This window comes from Rhinoderma darwinii, chromosome 7 (assembly GCF_050947455.1).
Source record: "Rhinoderma darwinii isolate aRhiDar2 chromosome 7, aRhiDar2.hap1, whole genome shotgun sequence".
NCBI lineage: Eukaryota > Metazoa > Chordata > Amphibia > Anura > Rhinodermatidae > Rhinoderma > Rhinoderma darwinii.
The window spans coordinates 26,152,542-26,179,131 of NC_134693.1; the positions used below are offsets into that span (position 1 = coordinate 26,152,542).

The window sequence follows — 26,590 nt, forward strand, 5'->3', positions numbered from 1 at the left end:
TAACAAATTTATTTGGAAAGTTTTGCTGTACTATCACAACAGACCCCTTTCTTACAAATTCCAACACGCAAAAAGCTTTTTCTTACTTCAATGTCGCCATCTTATGTCACACTATGTAAGCACATTTCAAATTTGTCTCTTGAAACTGGCCATTTACCACTGATGTTACTTTAAAGGGAACCCGTCACCGGCATTTCACCTATTGAACTTTACTTATCCCTTACTGGCCACTGCTATCAAAATTTAATTGCCGTTATCCCCTCTCCTAAACTCCTCCTCCGATTGTAAATAACGGTCTGTAAACATGTTTCGCCTTTTATCGTAATAATTTGGTGTCCCGTTGTACGCTCACCCCAGAAGAGGACATTAATGCACAAGTGCAGGATTTTGTGTGCTAGGGGAAGACGAGGAGCTGTCAATCACAAGTAAAGAGGCGGGGCAAACTCGGAAAGACTTGAGGAATGAAGATGAGACTCTTTTCAAACTAAGATATGACTCTTTTATGCTCATTTGCATACAGTGTGGGAACACTAAAAAATTGAATACTAAAGCTACAGAGCCGACTAAGAAGACAATTTTAGGTTAAATAGAAATGATATATCACCCACTACCCCCTGGTATTGCTGGTTTAATCAGTAAAATGCTGGTGACAGGTTCCCTTTAACTACAGGCCTTTACTTTTGCACCATCCTTTTTGAATCACCCTGTAGAGGGCAGTGTTTCAAATATCCCAGTCTCCTCCAGACCATAGACTTTTTCTACATCTTCAATGTGTCTTTGGGAAAACTATCGCTCACAACAGCAATATTAAAATAGGAAGTGAAGTAATAAGACAAACCATATTCTCTCTAACCCACAATAGGGCACCAGGATGGGCTTTTAAAAATTTTTTTTTTTTAAAGGATATAGAGCTCAGGGGCGAACATATAACACAAGCAACCTGTGCAGCAATTATAGTGATCCCTGTCTATTAGATCACATGTAAGGTTCTATACTAATTCCCATCCATATCTCAGAATTACTGGTGGATTAGCAGGGGTTGTCTAGACTAGAGAGCCATGAATGAGTCGGTCTATGGCTAACTTCCCGCTGTCCTCAAAGCAAGGGTCCTATATACTGTTCTTGAACAGGGGCCCCCTATTTTCGGTGTCTGCCCATCATAGAGTTAGAGGTTAGTAATCATTCTCTAATATCCGGACATGACTATTCCTGCTCTTTTACCTGTTCTCACCCCTAGTGAGAAAATGATCCTAAGGACAGTCCACAATGAAGCCCTCTGGATATCCTGGATGACCCTCAAATTCAGAGAATAAAAGAAGTGATGTCAATCCAAAGTCCCAATGTCTTTCCTCCAGGCCAGGGTGCCTAAAATCATTGGGGGTCACAGAGGGACATCAATAGTATAGTTTCCAACAGGGTTGATAGACAGGAGAATGTGGTTACCATGTCCTGCTAATGGTGTAGCAAGAGCAACAGTAGTTGGCAGTACAGCTTCTCTCTGTCTTAAGTGTTTTGGTGGCTCCCTCACTTTTTGCATGGTCATTCAGTTTTCGAGGACAGCCTGCTCTAGGCAGATGTACAGCCTTGCCACTGCTGTTCCATTTTTTTTTAGGTTTAGCTTAATTTTACACAGTGAGATAGGTAGTATTTTCTTTCTCTTCTCTCTATACCCTGGTCACACGGCTGTTTAGAGCGTCATTTTGCCTTCATGGTGTAGCATTTACTAAGAAACTCACTCATTGGTGGTTGTACCTTCTAGATACAGATATATTTATACTACAATCACTTGACTAGGGCTCCATGCATGAGCCCTATACTTGGCTTGCTTTGGGAAAGGCTTTCCAGATCTCATAGGACGGGACCAGATCCTGTTCTTGGCTCTAAATATAGGGATCATATGCTCCTTATTATGAGACTTCTAAAGCCAGTTAAATGAGTAATTACCTAGTAAGGGCTTTCAGTCTTGTGTTTACTAATTGTAATAAACGTAAGAGATTTTCTGTTTCATTAGTGTCACAAAGCCTTATTAAAGCCACTGTAATTTAATGGAGGTTGTACAATACAATATGGAAAGGTCCAAGAGGGAAGGGATACTTTTTATAGGCACTGGCTAAATATAGAAATTTGTGACCCCTCGGGATGACATACATGACTACCATGATAATTACTTTCCATATGTTGAGAAGATCTCCAGTTCAAGAATCAAAGTAACAGAGATGAAAAAGGCTCCTCTTTTTAAATCCTCTTTTCAAGCACAAAATAAAAGTCTATTTGATTTCTCGAAGTCCTGCTCAATGCATAAAAAATGCATCAGGAACACATAAATAATGCATATGGTTGTGCATCCAACTTGGTAACGCTGCTTTATGAAACTCCCAATACCTCCATTATATTTACTGTAAACAATTATCTGGTGGGTTTAGAGTAAAAAAAAGTGAGAAAACGAGAATCCTCATAAATAAAAACTTACATAGTTAAATAGTACAGTTGAAAATATGTCCATCAAGCTCAATCAAGGGATGGGAGAAAGGGGAGGAATATGGGTAAACTATAGAACTTTGTCTTCCTATTGATACAGAGGAAGGTTTAAAAAAATAAATAAAAAAAAAACCCATAAGGCATTAACCAATCTGCCCTAAAAAAGAAAAAATTCCCTCCTGATCCCAAGTGGAAATCTGACTAGATTCACATTGAAACAAAAATGTTATACATTGATATGAACGCTGATATTTTTTTTGTTCTAAGAAATTATCTAAGCCTTTTTTAAAGCCATCTATTGTCCCTGCAGTGACCGTCTCCTGCGGTCGGCTATTCCACAGACTCACAGTTCTCACAGTAAAGAAGGCTTGTCGCATCTGGAGATTGAATCTTTTTTTCCCGAGACGGAGGGAGTGCCCCCTTGTTTTTTGAGGGAGTTTTAAATTGAACAGGTTTTCGCTATATTTCTTGTATGGAACATTCATATATTTATATAAGTTAATCATGTCCCTCCTTAGTCATCGCTTTTCAAGGCTAAATACATTTAATTATTTTAATCTTTCCTCATAACTTAGATTCTCCATGCTCCTTATTAGCTTCGTTGCTCTTCTTTGTATTTTTTCCAACTCCAGGGCATCCTTTCTATGAACTGGAGCCCAGAACTGAACTGCATATTCTAGATGAGGCCTCACTAATGCTTTGTAAACTGGTAATATTATATCCCTGTCCCGCGAGTCAATGCCTCTTTTAATACACAATATCTTGCTGGCCTTTGAAGCAGCTGATTGACATTGTGCTGTTATTTAGTTTATGATCTACAAGTACACCCAGATCCTTCTCAACAAGTGACTCCCCCAGTGTAGCTCCCCCTAGGACATATGATGCCTGCAGATTGTTGGTACCCAGATGCATAACTTTACATTTATCTACATTAAACCGCATTTGCCAAGTGGATGCATAAAACACTCACTGTATCCAAATCGGCTTGTAATTTATAAACATCTTCCGTACACTGGGCTATACTACATTGCTTGGTGTCATCTGCAAAAATAAGTTGAATAATAGTGGTCCCAGCACTGAACCCTGGGGTACACCACTTATAACCGGTGACCATTCCGAGTATGAATCATGGACCACAACTCTCTGGATACGGTCCTTGAGCCAATTCTCAATCCAATTACAAACTATATTTTCTAAACCTACAGACCTTAATTTGCCCATTAGGCGTCTATGGGGGACAGTGTCAAATGCCTTTGCAAAGTCCCAAAACACTATATCCACAGCGGCCCCCCTGTCTAGGCTTCTTCTCACCTCTTCATAAAAATAAATCCGGTTTGTTTGACAACTTCTGTCCTTAGTAAATCTGTGCTTGCTGTCGCTTGTAATCCCGCTCTATACACATTTGATTAGCCCTGTTCCAAGTTGTAGATGTCTCTCTCCAACTGGTGTATCTCCCCAACACACATTTCGCTGAGTTTAACTCGGCTTATTCTGGGGACTATACCTGATCCATTGTGGAGAAAATATTTGAGGGTCTCTTAAGGGACCATATACCCTTAAGAGAGCCTCAAATATTTTCTCCACAATGGATGTTAACCCCTTAAGGACGCAGCCTAGTTTGGGCCTTAAGGCTCAGAGCCCATTTTTCAAATCTGACATATTTCACTTTATGTGGTAATAACGTCGGAATGCTTAAACCTATCCAAGCGATTCCGAGATTGTTTTCTTGTGACACTTTGGGCTTCATGTTCGTGGTAAAATTTGGTCGATATATTCAGTCTTTATTTGAGAAAAATTGCAAAATTTAGAGAAAATTTAGAAAAAATAGCATTTTTCAGAATTTAAATGCATCTGCTTGAAAAACAGACGGTTATACCACCCACAATGGTCACTAGTTCACATTTCCCATATGTCTACTTTAGATTGGCATCGTTTTTTGAACATTATTTTATTTTTCTTGGACGTTACAAGGCTTAGAACATAAACAGCAATTTCTCATATTTTTAAGAAAATTTCAAAAGCCTTTTTTTTAAGGTACCTGTTCAGTTCTGAAGTGGCTTTGAGGGGCCTATGTATTAGAAACCCCCATAAAGCACCCCATTTTAAAAACTAGACCCCTCAAAGTATTCAAAACAGCATTTACAAAGTTTTTTAACCCTTCAGGCATTTCACAGGAATTAAAGCAAAGTGGAGGTGAAATTTGCAAATTTCGTTTTTATTTCTGAATTTCAATTTTATTCTATTTTTTTTCTGTAACAAAGAAGGTTTTACCAGAGAAACACTACTAAATATGTATTGTCCAGATTCTTCCGTTTTTAGAAATGTCCCACATGTGGCCCTACTGCGCTCGTGGACTAAAACACAAGCCCTAGAAGCAAAGAAGCACCTAGTGCATTTTGGTGGTGCTTTTTTATTAGCATATATTTTAGGCAGCATGCCAGGTTTGGAGAGGTGTTGAGGTGCCAAAACAGTAGGAATCCCCCAAAACTGACCCCATTTTGGAAACTGCACCCCTCAAGGAATTAATTTATGGTTATTGTTACCATTTTGACCCCGTAGTTTTTTCACAGCGCGTATTTGAATTGGGCTGTGAAATTAAAAGAATGACAATTTTTCCAATAAGATGTCATTTTTGATCAGAATTTCTTATTTTCACAGGGAACAAAATGCCCCATTTTGTTGCCCAATTTGTCCTGAGTGCGGCAATACCCCATTTGTGGTGATAAACTGCTGTTTGGGCCCATGGGAGGCCTCAGAAGGAAAGGAGCGCTATGTGTTAGTTGGAGTCCAGATTTTGCTGGATTGGTTTTCGGGTGCCATGTCGCATTTGCAGAGCCTCAGAGGTATCAAAGCAATGGAAACCCACCAAAAGTGACCCCATTTTGGAAACAAAACCCCTCAAGGAATTTATTTATGGGTGTTGTGACCATTTAGACCCCACAGTTTTTTCACAGAACTTATTTGAATTGGGCTGTGAATTTTAAAAAAAAAACTTTTTTCCAATAAGATGTAGTTTTGGCTCAAAATGTCTTATTTTCACAACAAATAAAATACCCCATTTTGTTGCCAAATTTGTCCTGAGTGCGGCAATACCCTATTTGTGGCCATAAACTGCCGTTTGGGCCTATGGGAGGTATTAGAAGGAAAGGAGCGCTATGTGTTCTTTGGAGCACAGATTTTGCTGGATTGGTTTTCGGGTGCCATGTCGCATTTGCAGAGCCCCAAAGGTATCAAAGCAATGGAAACCCACCAGAAGTGACCCCATTTTGGAAACTACACCCCTCAAGGAATTCATTTATGGGTGTTGTGACCATTTAGACTCCACAGTTTTTTCACAGAATTTATTTGAATTGGGCTGTGAATTCAAAAAAATGTAATTTTTTCCAATAAGAGGTAGTTTTGGCTCAAAATTTCTTATTTTCACAAGGAATAAAATACCGCATTTTGTTGCCCAATTTGTCCTGAGTGTGGCAATACCCTATTTGTGGTGATAAACTGCCGTTTGGGCCCATGGGAGGGCTCAGAAGGAAAGGACCACCATGTGGCCTACTGGGAATTTTCTGGTGCTAAGTCGTGTGTGCAGAAGCCCCTGAGGTATCAGTACAGTTGAAACCCCCGAGAAGTGACCCCGTTTTAAAAACGACACCCCTTAAGGAATTCATCTAGAGGTGTAGTGAGCATTTTGACCCCACAGGTATTGTGTAAAAGATAATGTGCAGCAGTTGGTGCAGAGAGAAATTTGCAATTTTCTATACATATATGCCAATTCAGTGTCCGATATATTGTGCCCAGCATGTGCCACCGGAGATATACACCTCATAAACTGTAATGTTGGCTCTCCCGGGTATGGCAATACCCTACATGCGGCTGTTATCAGCTGCCTGGGCACGCAGCAGGGCTCAGAGGGGAAAGATGAGGAGGGGTAAGCTGTGCGAAGTGGATCAGAGCGAGTAAAACTGGGGTAAATTAAAAATAAAGGGATGGATGATAAATTTGAAAACACTCTTTCATACAGAGCTCTAGTTTTTCGGGACACGCGTCACATTGATATATTGTGTCCTTCCTTATCCCCCTCTTATAGCAGACTCTGCACCTCTTTTGACTTTTTCCCTTCTTGCCAGTTTGTGGAACTTCTCCTAAAAAGTGTTGCCCTGGTACGATGCCTGTGGCCCCGCTTCCAGAAGTACTGTAAGGCTTCAGGACTTGATCTGACAAGTCCACCCCTCCCATGTACCTATTGTAGTCCAGGATGCAGTCTAGTTTGGGGGTCCCTGTACTGGTACCTCGTACAGGTACATGGGTACTGGTGTGGCATCTCCCTGGTCTTGTACTTGACACACAATATGTTGCTGCTAGATTGTGCCCTGCTCTCACCCCTTCTGAGTGTTTGCCCAAGCAGAGTCGTAGGGAGGCCTCTCAGTTTTCTTCTAGCAGTGCCGCATGCCACAATACTTCTGGAAGCGAGGCAGTTGAAGAGTGGGACGCTGGTATAAAAATTATCCAGGTAGAGGTGGTAACCCTGGTCCAGCAGTGGGTGCACCAAATCCCACACAATTTTTGTATTAACTCCCAGTAAGGGGGGGCATTCTGGGGGCTGAGTACTGGTGTCCTTCCCTTTATATATCCTAAATTTGTAGGTATACCCGGATGCTCTCTCACACAGCTTATACATCTTCACGCCATACCTTGCCCTCTTACCCGGCAGGTACTCGCGGAATTGAAGCCTCCCTTTCAAATGTACCAGGGATTCATCTATAGAAATACACTTCTCGGGGGTGAATGCTTGGGAAAACCGGGCACTGAAATGGTCTAATAGGGGTCTCCGTTTATACAAACGGTCAAAACTGGGGTCATCTCGGGGTGGGCACGGCTCATTATCAGTATAATGTAAGAAGCGAAGTATTGCCTCATTTTTATTTTATTTTTTAGTTTCCAGCTCAGTTCTGAAGTTGCTTTGAGGGGCCCATATATTAGACACCCCTATCAAACACCCCATTTCAGAAACTAGACCCCTCAAAGTATTCACAACAGCATTTAGAAAGTTTATGAACCCTTTAGGCGTTTCACAGGAATTTAGAGCAAAGTAGAGGTGACATTTAATTAATTTAATTTAATTTATTAGGCACCATGTCCGGTTTGAAGAGGTCTTGTGGTGCTAAAACAGTGGAAACCCCCCAAAAGTGACCCCAATTTGGAAACTAGACCCCTTGAGGAATCCATTGTAGTTTTCTTGGGGTGCATGCGACTTTTTGATCAGTTTTTATTCTAATTTTAGGTGGCGTGGTGACTAAAAAAACAGCAATTTTACTATTGTTTTTTATTCAATTTTTTTTACAGCATTCACCGTGCGCTATAAATGTCATATTCACTTTATTCTGCGCGGCGATACGATTACGCCGATACCAGATGTTTATAGCTTTTTTTTATGTCTTATGGCGTTTGCACAATAAAATACGTTTTGTAAACAATCATTCACTTTTTGTGTTACCTTATTCTAAGAGCCATAACGTTTTTATTTTTCAATCAATACAGCCGTGCGAGGACTTATTTTTTGCGTAACGAACTGTAGTTTCGATCAGTACCATTTTTAGGTACATGCGACTTTTTGATCTCTTTTTATTCCATTTTTTGGGAGGTGAAGTGACCAAACAATTGTGATTGTGGTACGGTTTATTATTATTTTCTCTTACGGCGTTCACCGCGTAGGATAAATAACGACATAGTTTTGTAGTTCAGGCCGTTACGGACGTGGCGATACCAATTATGTATAGTTTATTTGTTTATTTATATATTTTTATTAATAATAAAGAACTGATAAGGGAAAAAGGGGGATTTTTACTTTTATTACTTTTAAATCTTTTATTTTCTTATTTTTACACATCTTTTTTTTACTTTTTTACACTTTTTTTACTTTGTCCCACTAGGGGACATGAGGGCAGGAGGCTCTGATCGCTATTCTAATACACTGCACTACATGCGTAGTGCAGTGTATTAGAGCTGTCAGCTGTTCGCTGACAGCAAGCATAGTGGGTCCTGATTTTGTCGGGACCCACTAGGCTTCCGTCGATGGCGTAGCCAGAGTCCATTGTTAGGATTCTGGTTGCCATAGTAGCCATCACGGCCCGCTATCGTGTAGCAGGCCGGCGATGGCAGCTTAACCCCTAAGAAGCCGCGATCGCTATTGAACGCGGCTTCTAAGGGGTTAATCGGCGGGGACCACCGCGATCGGTCCCTGCACACTAAGCTGTGATAGCCTGCTGTCGGAAACAGCAGGTATCACAGCTCAGACACGCGCCGGGATTAAATGGCGCCGTGTTTACTCAGGTCAGTAATAGTACTGACCTGAGCGCGAACGTTCTACTTAGCAGGACGTACTATTACTGACCTGAGCGCGAAGGGGTTAAACTTAATTGTCCCGGCCTCCAGGAGAGTCTTGTTAACTCTTGTTCTAGCCACTTTGTCTCTAAGGCCCCTTCAAGGCTTAATACAGGGGATAAAGTGTCAGGGCTGATGTAATGACTATACAGCTTTTGTGATGATGCCACACATTGTTATAGCTACTGCGGTCACTTTAAGGCTAAAAAGAGGTGATGGCCTCACAGGGCTATAGTTATGGCATCACATCCCTTATGATGTCATAGCTGTTGTGATGACAAAACAGGCATGACGATGTCATAACATTACCGATAGATAGATAGATAGATAGATAGATAGATAGATAGATAGATAGATAGATAGATAGATAGATAGATGATAGATAGATAGATAGATAGATAGATAGATAGATAGATAGATAGATAGATAGATAGATAGATAGATAGATAGATGATAGATAGATAGATAGATAGATAGATAGATAGATAGACAGACAGAAGATACATGATATAAAATGATAATATAAATAGAAAAATAGATACAGTAGATAGTTGATACATGTATAAGGAGACATATTTAGCCAAAACAAGGATATTAAATAAGACAACTGCTATACGGATATACACTATTCAGTCGCAAAATTGAAACTACCTGCCTAATATTGTGTAGGTCCTGCTCGTACTGCCAAAATAGATCTGTCCGGTTGTGGCATGGACTCCACAATACCTCTGAAGGTATCATGTTGTATCTGGCACCAAGACGTTAGCAGCTGACTCTTTAAGGGCGGGTTCACACATGGCGGATTTTCACTTAAATTCCGCTGCGGACACTCCGCAGCGTTAATCCGCAGCGGAGCCGTTTCTCCATTGACTTTCACTTTAATTTAGCAGTGTTCGTTTACACGATGCGTACAATTCCGCTGCGGAGCATAGGCTGCGGAGCGGAATTTGGTGTCCGCAGCATGCAAGGGATGTTGCGGAGCAGTGGCGGACTGGTTGCGGACTCATGGCGGAATTTCTCCATTGACTTCAATGGAGATTCTAAGTTCCGCAATGAAGTCCGCAGCTGTCATGCACATGTTATGTGTGGTGCGGAGCGTATTGGTTTTTTAACATGACATTTCTTCATTCTGGCTGGACCTATGTATTTCTAGGTCTACAGCCAGACTGAGGAAGTCAATGGGGCTCCCGTAATGACGGGAGCGTTGCTAGGAGACGTCAGTAAATAGTCACTGTCCAGGGTGCTGAAAGAGTTAAGCGATCTGCAGTAACTGTTTCTGCACCCGGGACAGTGACTACCGATCTCAATATACATGTATCTGTAAAAAAACATATAAGTTCATACTTACCGAGAACTCCCTGTTTCTGTCTCCAGTCCGGCCTCCCAGGATGACGTTTCAGTGTAAGTGACGGCTGCAGCCAATCACAGGCCAAGCACAGGCTGCAGCGGTCACATGGACTGGCGCGTCATCCAGGGAGGTCGGGCTGGATGCCGAAGGAGGGACGCGTCATCAAGACAACGGGCGGTAAGTATGAATTTCTTTTACTTTCACTAGGGAAAGTGCTGTCCCTTCTCTCTATCCTGCACTGATAGGGAGAAGGGAAGCACTTTTCCCGCAGTCCGCAGCAGCTAGTCCGCATCAATTTTCTGCACATTTTGTGCAGATCCGCAGCCGTAATCCGCAACCCGGATTAGGTGCGGCATTGATGCGGACAGTTGCGGAGGAATTCCGCCATGTGTGGTCATGCCCTTAGTCCTGTAAGCAAATTTCCATAGTGCATTCTGGTGCCGTCTCTTTCCCAAGTAAGCAATAGAATCGGCTGTCCACATGATGTAAAATAAAAGGTGATTCATCAGACCAGGCACCTTCATTTCTTGCTCCAAGGTCCAGTTCTGATACCCATGTAGGCACTTTCTGCAGTGGACAGGGGTCAGCATGGGGTCTGACAGAAGCTATTGTAACAAGATAATGAATGTTATTCACTTATCCAATGTTACCACCTGTCAGTGGTTTTAATGCTATGGTTGAATGATTTACACTGAATATTGAACATTATATAGCTGTCAGTGACCACGAAGCTCCTGATTTATAAAAGAAAGTCCTGGATTGGAATGTAATCAATGTTCATTGTGCCAGCTACCTGGGAGATCTGAACATCTGTAACATTGAATATTCAGATGAATACAGAGAGAACATGTTGTTCATTTTTTGTGAAACCTTGAAAACTTATAGAGACACAAACGATGAAAGGCATCATAATTAACTGCGGCCCCTGACATCTGAATACTACAATAAGTAGCAGTGTACATAACAATTTACTCCTTTATATACTGATGAGAATGGGACAAAGGTGCTGGAAATTAAACCTTCAATGTTCCTCTTGTTGACTTTTATAGTCATTGTTCTATGTCTTAGTTGAATTGTTTATATATTTAGTAGAGAAAAGTGGTAAAAAGAGCAGGGAAAAGCCGTGCATTAAATAAAGTGTACTTTTATTAGTAAATTTTAAAAATGTTCACAAATATATGTAAATATATAGCTAGAAAACATAGTAGGATATATGGACGCTTTTTTTTTATTTTTTTTTATAATCCATCAAATATTGGGTTTGGGTATCTCCAGCATTTGTTTTTTGTTCTCCAGCCTTGCCACATAGTTCTCAGTGATTTTGATTTGTTTTGATACAATATATATATTTTTTATTTTTATTTTATTTGTGCTTGTTTCTTATCACTTTTATTTTTAGACAGTAAGCGTAACCATTAGTTAAGATCATTTAGTAGTTTGATTGCATTATAGAAAGTCAGAAAGTCTATGTATATGTGTATTACCCAAACCATCGCTCCAGTGTTCTAATGGTACATTGTGTTTGCTAACTGTGTTAGAAGGCTAATGGATGATTAGAAAACACTTGAAAACCCTTGCGCAATTATGTTAGCAACGCTGTAAACTGTTTTGCTGTTTAGAGGAGCTATAAAATTAACCTTCCTTTGAGCTAGTTGAGAATCTGGAGAATTACATTTGTGGGTTCGATTAAACTCTCAAAATGGCTAGAAAAAGAGAGCTTTCATGTGAAACTCGACAGTCTATTCTTGTTGTTAGAAATTAAGGCTATTCCATGTGAGAAATTGTCAAGAAACGAAAGATTTCCTACAACGGTGTGTACTACTCCCTTCAGAGGACAGCACACAGAGGCTCTAACCAGAGTAGAAAGAGAAGTGGGAGGCCCCGCTGCACAACTGAGAAACAAGACAAGTACATTAGAGTCTCTAGTTTGAGAAATAGACGCCTCACAGGTCCTCAACTGGCAGCTTCATTAAATAGTACCCGCAAAACGCCAGTGTCAACGTCTACAGTGAAGAGGCGACTCCGGGATGCTGGCCTTCAGGGCAGAGTAGCAAAGAAAAAGCCATATCTGAGACTGGCTAATAAAAGGAAAATATTAATATGGGCAAAAGCACACAGACATTGGACAGAGGAAGATTGGAAAAAAGTGTTATGGACAGACGAATCGAAGTTTGAGGTGTTTGGATCACACAGAAGAACATTTGTGAGACGCAGAACAACTGAAAAGATGCTGGAAGAGTGCCTGACGCCATCTGTCAAGCATGGTGGAGGTCATGTGATGGTCTGGGGTTGCTTTGGTGCTGGTAAAGTGGGAGATTTGTACAAGGTAAAAGGGATTTTGAATAAGGAAGGCTATCATTCCATTTTGCAACGCCATGCCATACCCCGTGGACAGCGCTTGATTGGAGCCAATTTCATCCTACAACAGGACAATGACCCAAAGCACCTCCAAATGATGCAAGAACTATTTAGGGAAGAAGCGGGCAGCTGGTATTCTATCTGTAATGGAGTGGCCAGCGCAGTCACCAGATCTCCACCCCATAGAGCTGTTGTGGGAGCAGCTTGACCGTATGGTACGCAAGAAGTGCCCATCAAGCCAATCCAACTTGTGGGAGGGCCTTCTGGAAGCATGGGGGGAAATTTCTCCCGATTACCTCAGCAAATTAACAGCTAGAATGCCAAAGGTCTGCAATGCTGTAATTGCTGCAAATGGAGCATTCCAAGACCAAAGCAAAGTTTGAAGGAGAAAATTATTATTTCAAATAAAAATCATTATTTCTAACCTTGTCAATGTCTTGACTATATCTTCTAGTCATTTTGCAACTCATTTGATAAATATAAGTGTGAGTTTCCATGGAAAACACTAAATTGTCTGGGTGACCCCAAACTTTTGAACGGTAGTGTATATGTATATAATATTATTTTTTCTCTTGAACTTGAACTGGGAATTCATAAATGATTTAAATTAGTAGTTGGCTATCCCTCTAAATTTAGGCTAAGCCTCTTCATCACCAATCTAGATGTTCTGATGCCTCAATTTAAATATCTCCATGGCTGCAAGTGATTGCAGCATATAGGTCACTTACCACTCATAAGACGCTGTGTGTGGCTATTGGGAAAGTTGGCTTTGCATAAATGCAGGTTTCTCTTGTTTTGTATGTAACCACGGTGCTGCAGTTAGATTTGTAATTATTTTATCTCTCTTTTCTATGTATGTGTCCCTATCTATACACATTCAATTAGCCCTGTTCTCAGTTGTAGATGTCCCTCTCCAATTGGTGTATCGCCCCAACGCACATTTCGCCGAGTCTAACCCGTCTTATTCTGGGGGCTACACCTGATGTAATAATGAAAATAATCAAAATTAAAATAATATAGAGCCAAAACATCGTACTGAAGAGAAATGTGCCTAGGCACAAAGTCCCAATTTCCCAGCCACCAGTCAATTAGTCGATAAGTGTCAGTAAAGGCAGTTAAAATATAACTTTTATTAATGTATCAAACAGACAAACAACACTGAAGAGTTAAAATTGTATCAAAAGACGGCCAGTATGTAACGCAGGAGTCAGTGTGCATGCATCCAGTACAGCACTGGATGCAGTGAGAGAGACTGATTCGGCAGCTGCAGACTGCCGTACATAGGAACAGTACCCCCGAATGGAGGCAATAACTGGACCGTCAGTGATGTATTAAAATGGCGATAGCCCCCCCGACATGTTTCGCTGCAGAAGCAGCGTCCTCAGGGGATAACACGGGGCTAATGAGCGCGCGTTTGAAAAACTGCTCCCTATATAGACTCGTGTGCCTGCGTCCGCATGACGTGTGACGGCAACGATTCTCCTCAAAGCCAATCAGGTAACCGCAAATGACAAGCCCCCACGCCAAGAAGAGTGGCATGACAACAGGCCAATAGAACACCGGGATCAGGCATCCAATCACCACGGAGGCTGAGCGCAAGCGCACATCAGTCAAAACGGGTGATAGTCATTCAGAAAGTTCTGTATGCGGGGAGATTGACAGCAAGGGCAGCCAATAAGGAGTAACAAAACGGCGCCCAATTGGGATAAACAAATCCAAACAAGTGGATACCATAGAGAGCCTCAATACATGATGACAGCAAATGCATGCATTCAGTACAATATACGCGTCATGCTAGCCGCAGGGAGAGCAAAATACAGTCACACAGCGCAACATGCAGAGTCAGCATACACGAGTGCATAATAATATATTTATTTTACATAGTCAAGTCCGGTGGACAAAAATAAATAGTAGGAGAGAGCAGGGATCAGAGCGAGTCGTCTGTTGTATCGATAACAACATCAATGGTAATATACATGCTCACCAAGCATTAATAAAGTATAACTAAGTATACATCAAGACTGCATATGTGGTGATCAGTGTGTCACATAACTGTCAGACCGACAGAGGTATCACAAGGGAAAGTATGTTCAGCAGAGAAAATCAATTCAGCAAAAAGGTTTAATTCAGTAGAAAAGGTTTATGACAACAAGAGAAGAGGGTTCAGTGCCACCTACAAAAAAGCCATGAAGGTTAACCCCTCATTTAGGCCATTAGGACTCAGAGAGCTGAGCCTATGTATCCATCGTGCCTCCTCCTGCAGTAGTCTCCTGTCTAAGTTGCCGGCCCTAGGTCCAAGTTTTAATTGCGTAATGCCCCAAAATTTAAGGACCTTGGAGTCGCTCCCATGAAAAGATCTCACATGTCTAGAAATGGAAGTATCCTCTTTCATATTGATACTACTGACATGTCTGGAGATTCGTCTCCTGAGTTGCTGAGTGGTCTTGCCAACATACAATTTGGGGCAAGGGCATCTGGCGACATATACAACACCAGTGGTTTGACAGTCGAAACATCGTACTGCACATGAGCCGAGTAAAGTGCAGGGACGCGCGTGCGACAGTACGGGGCCAGGCATGTACACGCCGATTATGCTGCCTGGCCCCTGTCAATCAATGTAGCGACGTAAGAGCATTTAGGTGTAACGGTCACGCCCTCGTTGCACCTAAATGCTCATTAGCATAAACTTAATTAAACTTATTTCTCTACAAAGGAAGCATAAATTGAAACGAAAGGCTATAAACAGGTTAGTCTCCTCTACAATACCCTGTTACTAGTTTAATACGAACATTCTGGTGACAGACTCCCTATAACTACCAGAGGACTGGACAACAATTGCTATCATGGAAACACTGACGTATAGATGCTGCAGGAATCAAGCTTGTAACTTCATCCACTGATATATCTACATAAGAGTAAGGAGGTAGTGGAAAAAAAAGCTTTCACATCTTTAATGTACAGAAATAAGACACTTATCAAAGGCATAGCTATTAGTGGTGTAGAGATTGCAGTTGTACCCATGCCCCAGAGCCTGAGGGTGCCCGAAATGCCCCTCTGCCCCAGATGAAGAGCCAAATTCTACAAAAGGACACATGATAATTGGGGGCTCTGTTACAGATTTTGCTATGAGGTCCAAAAGGTTAAAGTTATGCCTCTGGCCCTTATACAATGTTTTTGAAAATTTTCCTTCAAGTCAACCATACAAGTGGAGACACTATGGGGGGGGGGGGGGGGAATTATTGAGACTGGAATTTTATACACCAGTTGGAATAGAAAACAAGCTGGAGTAAGATGCAGCAAATTTATTAAGAGGCGCACGCCTCTTAATAAATTTGTCATATCTTTGGCTTTCCGTGCGCCCCTTATTGAAATATATGCCAGCCAGGCAATGGTGTAGATTTACACTATAATTTACACCAATTTGTGGCGTAAACTATAGGTAATGTGTTGGGCTATGCGTGGCCCCGCTCACTTCCTTTAAGCTCTGCCCACTGAGACAGCGGCGGAAACGGCCAAAAAGCAGCAACTCTTGCAACCTTTGAGCCAGCAGTTCTGGAGGATGATTGCCAGTCAGCTTTGTGTCAGCTCATCTTGAGTAGGAAGCAAGAGAATTGGATAACAAATACATTACCAATGTAAAGGATCTGCCAGGCACAGCTTCGGGGTTAACGCCCATAGATAATCAGTCTGCACCTGCTTCTATGTCTGTGAGACTGACTCCATCTTCCACCACTCAGGGTGGCAGGCTTAGGAGTGGGAGAACCTATCACAGCCTGGCCAGACGGAGCTAGCTCCCGCCCTCTGTCTATTTATACCTGCCTTTCCTGTTCCTCCTTTGCTTTTGATTATTTTTGTTTGGTTTCCTGGCCCTACTGCAGCTTCTTGTACTATTGTCCTTGCTTCATATTGACCCCGGCTTGCTGACTACTCTCCTGCTCTGCGGTTGGTACCTCGTACACTCCTGGTTTGACTCGGCTTGTTTACTTCTCTTGTTGCTCACGGTGTTGCCGTGGGCAACTGCCCCTTTCTCCCCCTAGCTCTGTGTACCCTTGTCTGTTTGTCTGTCGTGCACTTATTGAGCGTAGGGACCGTCGCCCAGTTGTACCCCGTCGCCTAGGGCGGGTCGTTGCAAGTAGGCAGGGACTGAGTGGCGGGTAGATTAGGGCACACTTGTCTGTCTCCCCACCCCCCGTCATTACAACCAATTAGTCATTTTTGAGAAAAAAAAACAACGAAAAACAAAAAACAAAAATTGTACTGTGGAAGAGGAAGCCTATAGACATGACGCTCTTGTATTTAGTATTTCTGTCACATGCAGATGTAATATATCACTATATTGGATATACCATGTCTGTTTTTATCTTTTAGGTATAGAACAAAACTCTTTGGAAGGTCCCAGCAGGTCCAGCCAATCCACTGTGCCCAATGGTTTTAAGCGGCATTTTCTGAGCCATAAATTGGACTGTGATAACCAACCCCAGGACCCAGATAGATTGTTTCAGAGATGTTTCCTTGCAACTGTGACAACAATCAATGTACAAGGACCTTCCTGAGCTCAACTGTCATTGAAATGAGTATGTATGGATCATTTCCTCAGCTCACAAATACTGTACATGTAAATACTGTATATATACATATATACTCCCAGTATATATTGTTCTCATTGTTGGTTCCTTTTCCAGAGGTTACACGCTGCATATAACATATTTCTTCCAGGTGTTATGACCAGTAATATATTTTCAACCATTTTTTGTTTATTAAGCAATCTGAGAAAAGCCCCAGCTCCACGTCATCTTATGCTTTGTATGGGAATAACGTGTACCCCGAGTCTGGTTCCCCTTAATGAATTTCACACAAAACATAATTTTGTTCTGGTTTTCAAATTGCACAATGTTCAAAGGAAGAAATATGTTTAAGTGAGGCTGAAGGTTTCTGTGGAGAAATAGATTTTGTGTTAAAGCAGCGTTACAAAAATGTGAAAATTGAAGAGCAATTATCTTCTTCTCAAGACCTAGCAATTATGTCTTGGAATAGGCACTAACAAGAACGCGAACAGTGATAGATTGGACATTCCACTCTGGACCATTGGTAGAGAAAAATCCACCTAAAACAAATACAGGGATATCAGAAGATACCATTGGTTGGGGTTTGTAAGCTTGGACCCCACTTATTTCATTGGAGTTCATAAATCCACACTCAGAAATATTTTTTTTTGGACAAAATGCACACAAATAGCTTTGTTCTATCTAAACCTTTTTGTATCAGAGATTCCCATTTATGATCCCTGAGTAGTGATGAAGGAAATAGAGTCCTTTGACTATAAAGTCCTACATTGTATAAATTTGCGAGGGATCTATCTCATGGATTCCTGTCTATATTATCCTCGGATTTGTCTGTAGGAAAATTATGGTCGATTTCCTCCTTTAATAGATTTAGATTAATGGGTATTCATTTTGACTTATGTTTGCTTAGAATAGAAGGCCTCTTTGAGACAAAATCAAGCATTAGAACATAGAAAAGTTGATTTGTTGTGTTGGATTTTTCTCGATCATTGTCGAGTGCAGTAAAGTCCTTCACGTCAAACGACGGATCTTCGTCCCATCAATAGACACCCAGCCCAGGCTAGAGATCGAGGGAGAGATACATTGACATTTGTCGTTTTAATTTACGGCTATATCGTCCAGAATGACAACATTCATAGACCATCCATGAACAACAGCAGCTGTCAGTCACTGGTGAGGGGGCAGGTAGCACTCATCTCATGAACACAGCGTTCCCATAACTGTGAGGCCGCTGTATTCTTTGTTAGGTGCTTTTAAACAAATGGCACAATATTTTTTTGAGTAGCGGACCGGTCTCTATAATATGCTGCCCTTAAATAGGGCAACATATTCTAGTTGCAATCCTAAGAATAGACGAGCAATATAAAATGCCCTGAGAACCCCTTTACCCAATTGCAATAAACTTCTTAAAAAAAAGAAATAAAACCTCATATATAACAGATAATTGATTCTGATAAAAGCAGAATTAAATAATAAATTATAAAATATCATCTGGAGGTTATAAATTTGGATGGAAAAGTAAAATATTTGAATAGTGGTTCTGATATTATAATTGCCTGACGGAACAAAATAATTTCCCCTATTACGATGCGTATTACGTGCGGTTTTGGAGCGTGGATTTGCGTGCGGCAAATCAGCAGCATAATACAGCACCAGCATAGTCAATGAGAGTCCAGGAAATCTCATGTACATGCTGCAGTATTTTTCGGGACTGCAATTGACCTGTGGTGCGTTTTTTAGAATCTATAGCATGTCAATTTATCTTGTGTTCTTGCTTGCGAATTCTATCTTCCCAGTGCAGAGCAAAATTGCACCAAAATCCGCAGCATGAAAATGTGCCGAAAAACGCATCAAAATGGAAAAATGCATCAAAAGCCGCACCATTAGTGCGATTTTAGCTGCGGAATTATGTGGGTATACCTGCGGTTTTGGTGCGGATTTTCCGCATCAAATTACGCAACGTGTGCATTCAGCCTATGTATAAGTAATAGTCCTGTTTCTTAGGCGTTCACTTCTTCAGATCGAATAATTGGCACTATGAGGGTCCTTCTGGTGCAGTAGTCCCCAAAATGTGGCTCTGCAACTGTTACAAAACTATAACTCCCAGTATGCCCTGACAGCCACCGGTATGAGTATTTAACAAAGAAGATACCAAGCTTAGTCAGGTACAAATTGTGGTAATCATTAAAAAATAAGGGTACATATTACGTCCAGTGCACATTATTGGTATCCTACAAGTAGAGCATACAACTAGTTTGGGCAAACTGCAAGTATCCAACAACAAGGGTACACAGTATATCAGGTACAATTAAACAATACAACATGGATTGCAAAGATGTGGGTGTGAGGGAAGTGTAGAAAGCACCTGGCAAGGGAACAAATTACATTCATGAGGATAAGGGTAAGGCCAAACAGAGCGGCCCTGACACGGTTGCAACGTGGCCAACAACCGCGCTGGCACTATGTAGGCGCGGCTGTCAAATACCTTGTTAACATGCTCATGCGCACTGCCGCTCCATTCATTCTTCATGGGAGCACCGGAGATGGCTGAGTGAAGTGTTCGGCTTTTTCCGGCGCTGCCAGAGAATGAATATTCATTTTCTTTATGCATCAGGCGTTTTTTTGCTGCGTTGTTTAGGGCCATTTTCTATTGACCCAATGAAAAAACGACCCCAAAAACGGCTCAAGAAGTGACATGTACTTCTTTTGACGAGGCGTTTTTTTACGGGCCGTTATTTCAAACGGTCACATAAAAAACGCCCCGTTGGAACGAACCGCAATTTTTCCCATTGAATGGGCAGATGTCTGGAGGCGTTCAGCCTCTATATTTTTTGCCATTTTCGGGGCGTTTACGGCCCGAAAAACGGCTGAAAATAGACCATGTGAACATACGCTTAGGGTATGTTCAAACGGCCTATTTTTGCCAGTTTTTCGGGCGTAAACGCTCGAAAAACCGGAAGCAGAACACCTCCAAACATCTGCCCATTGATTTCAATGGGAAAAACGTCGTTCTGTTCTGATGGGCCGTTTTTTTACGCGGCCGTTTTGAAAAACGGGCGCGTATAAAACCGGCCACGAAAAAGAAGTGCAGATCACTTCTTGGGACGTTTTTGGCAGTAAAAAACGCCGCGAAAAACGCGAGTGGCTTAAAAAACATCTGAAAATCAGGAGGCTGACCTGCTAGCAGGCCGGCTAAATGCTGCAGTTTTCCACAGCGGACATTCCAACGGAAAACTGCAACACAGTTTGGCGAGGTTTTTCGCCTGAAATTCACTGCGGCGCACAAGGCGAATGTGCTGCGTGCTTCTACGCAGCGTATCATCTCATGTGAACTCAGCCTAACATTCAGATATTGACTGATTTGTCTATACCGCTTATGCAGCTTTGAAAATGAATTCTGTTAAACCTTGGTTTTGATGTGACTAATTTGTATTTTGTCTACGCTTTTTCATAGGTCATCGTGCTAGGATTCAGTGTTTTCAAACAGCTACTTGGCTTCGATCTCCTGTGCCTGCCGCCTTACAACAGACATGCCATGCATTCCATCAATAAACATTTGTATTGCCTCTTTTACATTGTTTGTCTTGGTGTGGCATTTTGTCTTAATCTTGCTTTTCCAGGAACACAGTCGCATTGCTTGAAAAAAAAAAAAAGTTCTGTAGGCCTTCATGGCGCTCCAATTAAAAGAACAGCTTGTCATATGAATGAGACTAAGACTGATCTTCTATAACGGAAATGTTAACATCTATTTCTGTCTCAGTTTGATGTTCGATGAATGGGTTTCATTCTTCAGAATGAAAACTAACCTTAGCGTATAGAAATGTTTTGAAAATACAAAGTCTTTAGTTTGATACATATCCTATAAATGAAAACATGGGAATTAGCTAGGGAGTGCAGGCGGAATTTGTCTCATGCGCTGGATGTCGTAGGTGGGGTGGAAGGGTTGCCAAGAAAGACACTCTGCCTTGGCCATGGTGTTTAGACTGGGGACAGTGAATTTAATCTTTGCTTGAGGTGATGGAAAGCGTAGCTACACTGCTGACATGGTTTTCTACTACTGACTTCAATGACAAAATAATTGTGAAGCCTTAATGCCATTATGGTTTTCAATGGAATGAGTTTTTGTGAATAAAACTTTAAAGGGGTTTTCCCATAATCAAATTATTATCACCTATCCACAAGATAGGTGATAAACACTGGCGTAGCTATAGGGGTCGCAGCGGTCGTTTTTGCGACTCGGCCCCAAGGCCAGGGGGGCCCAAGGGCCCGCCGCACCACTTATGTAAAACAATCATAATTAATAAGGCTTCTGCACAAGAAGACTGGGGGCCGCGGAACATAAAAGAAATCAGCTGCTTCCACCCAGGAGAGAAGATCCCGCCACCAGTCAGGACGTCTTCTGAGACATTACCGGTTACCTGCACTGCTGTCCGATCTTCAGCAGCCATCAACGATTCCCCTGCTCCTTAGGGACTGCAGAGGGTTGTGACCAACGCTACATGGCCCCTACAGTAAGTTCTCCCCAATCACTCATGTTTACATGAGTTTACATTTTTTTTACGATTTTGTTGCGTTATGTGCAGCGATTTTCGCAATCGTGGCAATATCACGCCATTTTACCGTGATTCCTTTAATTGCGGTAAAGATGGCGTGGTATTGCCCCTATTGCAAAAATCGTGGCAAAACTGCGCCATTTTTACCGCGATGACAAATATCTTGGAAAAAATGGCACGTTATTGCCGCAATTTTGAAAATTGCAGCACAAAAACCCAATGACATCCCTAAGCCACTGACAGGCTTCAGCCCTGTTCACTCTGAGTTTTTTTGCAGGCAAAAAACGTGCCTTAAATTTCTTTCAGGAATTTTGGGGCAGATTTTGACCTGCTGCAAATTCTTGCCGCAATTTTTGCAGCGTTTTTCACCCGCAGCTATTGAGTGCTGCAGCAACAAACGCCGCGAAAAACGCTTTCTCTGCCTCCTATTGATTTCAATGGATGGTTAGAGGCATGCCGCTTTTTTTAAACGCGAGCGGCTAAAAGCTCCAGCTCCAATTGAAATTAATGGGAGGCCGTTTTTTGCAGCTGATTCAGACACGTTTTCCACGTCAAAATCAGCGTAAATAACTGGGCCTTAACCTTTGGAGGACAATTAGGCCTTATTCACACGAACGTGTTATACGTCCGTGATACGCGCGCGATTTTCACACGCGTCGCACGGACCTATGTTAGTGAATGGGGCCGTTCAGACTAACAGTGATTTTCACGCACCGTATGTGCGCTGCGTAAAACCCATGACATGTCCTATACTTGCCCGTGTTTCGCGCAGCACGCACCCATTGAAGTCAATGGGAGCATGCAAATCGCACACGGCACACGGAAGCACTTCCGGGTCCCGCGGGTGATGCGCGCTACTGTAGTAAAATAAATGAATGAAAACAGAAAAGCACCATGTGCTTTTCTGTTTGTAAACATAAAAACAGAGTGTCATAATGATGCCGCCGCGCACCATATGCTGATGCCACACGGACCTTTTGCGCGCGCAAAATGGACACATCCGTGTGAATAAGGCCTCAGAGTATGTTCACACAGGGCATATACACTGCGTAAAAGCACACAGCGAATCCACCCTGCCGCATGGAATAAAGAAGTTTTTCGGTCGGAATGTCCGCTGTGGAAAACTGCGCGTTTAAAAAACCAAAAAAGCTTATTCTTACCCTCTGACGTCCTGCAGCCCGGCCTCCTTGGATGAAGTTTTATCCCATGTAACCGCTGTAGTCTGTGATTGGCTGCGGCGGTCACATGGGATGAAAACAGGGGAATTAGCTAGGGAGTGCAGGCGGAATTTGTCTCATGCGCTGGATGTCGTAGGTGGGGTGGAAGGGTTGCCAAGAAAGACACTCTGCCTTGGCCATGGTGTTTAGACTGGGGACAGTGAATTTAATCTTTGCTTGAGGTGATGGAAAGCGTAGCTACACTGCTGACATGGTTTTCTACTACTGACTTCAATGACAAAATAATTGTGAAGCCTTAATGCCATTATGGTTTTCAATGGAATGAGTTTTTGTGAATAAAACTTTAAAGGGGTTTTCCCATAATCAAATTATTATCACCTATCCACAAGATAGGTGATAAACACTGGCGTAGCTATAGGGGTCGCAGCGGTCGTTTTTGCGACTCGGCCCCAAGGCCAGGGGGGCCCAAGGGCCCGCCGCACCACTTATGTAAAACAATCATAATTAATAAGGCTTCTGCACAAGAAGACTGGGGGCCGCGGAACATAAAAGAAATCAGCTGCTTCCACCCAGGAGAGAAGATCCCGCCACCAGTCAGGACGTCTTCTGAGACATTACCGGTTACCTGCACTGCTGTCCGATCTTCAGCAGCCATCAACGATTCCCCTGCTCCTTAGGGACTGCAGAGGGTTGTGACCAACGCTACATGGCCCCTACAGTAAGTTCTCCCCAATCACTCATGTTTACATGAGTTTACATTTTTTTTACGATTTTGTTGCGTTATGTGCAGCGATTTTCGCAATCGTGGCAATATCACGCCATTTTACCGTGATTCCTTTAATTGCGGTAAAGATGGCGTGGTATTGCCCCTATTGCAAAAATCGTGGCAAAACTGCGCCATTTTTACCGCGATGACAAATATCTTGGAAAAAATGGCACGTTATTGCCGCAATTTTGAAAATTGCAGCACAAAAACCCAATGACATCCCTAAGCCACTGACAGGCTTCAGCCCTGTTCACTCTGAGTTTTTTTGCAGGCAAAAAACGTGCCTTAAATTTCTTTCAGGAATTTTGGGGCAGATTTTGACCTGCTGCAAATTCTTGCCGCAATTTTTGCAGCGTTTTTCACCCGCAGCTATTGAGTGCTGCAGCAACAAACGCCGCGAAAAACGCTTTCTCTGCCTCCTATTGATTTCAATGGATGGTTAGAGGCATGCCGCTTTTTTTAAACGCGAGCGGCTAAAAGCTCCAGCTCCAATTGAAATTAATGGGAGGCCGTTTTTTGCAGCTGATTCAGACACGTTTTCCACGTCAAAATCAGCGTAAATAACTGGGCCTTAACCTTTGGAGGACAATTAGGCCTTATTCACACGAACGTGTTATACGTCCGTGATACGCGCGCGATTTTCACACGCGTCGCACGGACCTATGTTAGTGAATGGGGCCGTTCAGACTAACAGTGATTTTCACGCACCGTATGTGCGCTGCGTAAAACCCATGACATGTCCTATACTTGCCCGTGTTTCGCGCAGCACGCACCCATTGAAGTCAATGGGAGCATGCAAATCGCACACGGCACACGGAAGCACTTCCGGGTCCCGCGGGTGATGCGCGCTACTGTAGTAAAATAAATGAATGAAAACAGAAAAGCACCATGTGCTTTTCTGTTTGTAAACATAAAAACAGAGTGTCATAATGATGCCGCCGCGCACCATATGCTGATGCCACACGGACCTTTTGCGCGCGCAAAATGGACACATCCGTGTGAATAAGGCCTCAGAGTATGTTCACACAGGGCATATACACTGCGTAAAAGCACACAGCGAATCCACCCTGCCGCATGGAATAAAGAAGTTTTTCGGTCGGAATGTCCGCTGTGGAAAACTGCGCGTTTAAAAAACCAAAAAAGCTTATTCTTACCCTCTGACGTCCTGCAGCCCGGCCTCCTTGGATGAAGTTTTATCCCATGTAACCGCTGTAGTCTGTGATTGGCTGCGGCGGTCACATGGGATGAAAACAGGGGAATTAGCTAGGGAGTGCAGGCGGAATTTGTCTCATGCGCTGGATGTCGTAGGTGGGGTGGAAGGGTTGCCAAGAAAGACACTCTGCCTTGGCCATGGTGTTTAGACTGGGGCAAGTGAATTGAATCTTTGCTTGAGGTGATGGAAAGCGTAGCTACACTGCTGACATGGTTTTCTACTACTGACTTCAATGACAAAATAATTGTGAAGCCTTAATGCCATTATGGTTTTCAATGGAATTAGTTTTTGTGAATAATACTTTAAAGGGGTTTTCCCATAATCAAATTATTATCACCTATCCACAAGATAGGTGATAAACACTGGCGTAGCTATAGGGGTCGCAGCGGTCGTTTTTGCGACCCGGCTCCAAGGCCAGGGGGGCCCGAGGGCCCGCCAGCACCACTTATGTAAAACAATCATAATTAATTAGGCTTCTGCACAAGAAGACTGGGGCCACGGAACATAAAGAAATCAGCTGCTTCCACCCAGGAGAGAAGATCCCGCCACCAGTCAGGACGTCTTCTGAGACATTACCGGTTACCTGCACTGCTGTCCGATCTTCAGCAGCCATCAACGATTCCCCTGCTCCTTAGAGACTGCAGAGGGTTGTGACCAACGCTACAGGGCCCCTACAGTAAGTTCTCCCCAATCACTCATGTTTACATGAGTTTACATTTTTTTTACGATTTTGTTGCGTTATGTGCAGCGATTTTCGCAATCGTGGCAATATCACGCCATTTTACCATGATTCCTTTAATTGCGGTAAAAATGGCGTGGTATTGCCCCTATTGCAAAAATCGTGGCAAAACTGAGCCATTTTTACCGCGATGACAAATATCTTGGAAAAAATAGCACGTTATTGCCGCAATTTTGAAAATTGCAGCACAAAAACCCAATGACATCCCTAAGCCACTGACAGGCTTTAGCCCTGTTCACTCTGAGTTTTTTTGCAGGTTAAAAACCTGCCTAAGGCTATGTTCACACGGGGTATTTTGCCGAGTTTTTTGACGCGGAGACCGCGTCGCAAAACTCGGCAGAAACGGCCCGAGAACGCCTCCCATTGATTTCAATGGGAGGCGTCGGCGTCTTTTTCCCGCGAGCAGTAAAACTGCCTCGCGGGAAAAAGAAGCGACATGCCCTATCTTCGGGCGCTTCCGCCTCCGACCTCCCATTGACTTCAATGGGAGGCAGGAGAAAGCGTATTTCTCGCTGTTTTATGCCCGCGGCGCCCAATGGCCGCGGGCGAAAAACGGCGCGATAATTGCCGCGAAAATCGGCGTGCAGGGAGAGGAATATCTGCCTCAAAGTTCCAAACAGAATTTTGAGGCAGATATTCCTCCCCCAAAATACTCCGTGTGAACATAGCCTTAAATTTCCTTCAGGAATTTTGGGGCAGATTTTGACCTGCTGCAAATTCTTGCCGCAATTTTTGCAGCGTTTTTCACCCGCAGCTATTGAGCGCTGCAGCAACAAACGCAGTGAAAAACGCTTTCTCTGCCTCCTATTGATTTCAATGGATGGTTAGAGGCATGCCGCTTTTTTTTAACGTGAGCGGCTAAAAGCTCCAGCTCCAATTTAAATCAATGGGAGGCCGTTTTTTGCAGCTGATTCAGACACGTTTTCCACGTCAAAATCAGCGTAAATAACTGGGCCTTAACCTTTGGAGGACAATTAGGCCTTATTCACACGAACGTGTTATACGTCCGTGATACGCGCG

The 26,590-nt window shown here is 42.7% G+C and overlaps 1 protein-coding gene across 1 annotated transcript in view; it reads left to right on the forward strand.

Annotated features, from left to right (window-relative positions):
* Positions 1-20,694, forward strand: part of SHISAL2A (shisa like 2A) — a 56,901-nt gene extending 36,207 nt beyond the window's left edge. The window contains exons 3-4 of the mRNA XM_075832136.1: positions 16,928-17,133; positions 20,576-20,694. Coding sequence (XP_075688251.1) covers positions 16,928-17,112 — 185 coding nt within the window. The 3' untranslated portion in view covers positions 17,113-17,133; positions 20,576-20,694. The remainder of the gene's footprint in view (positions 1-16,927; positions 17,134-20,575) is intronic.
* The last annotated feature ends 5,896 nt before the right edge of the window (positions 20,695-26,590 follow it).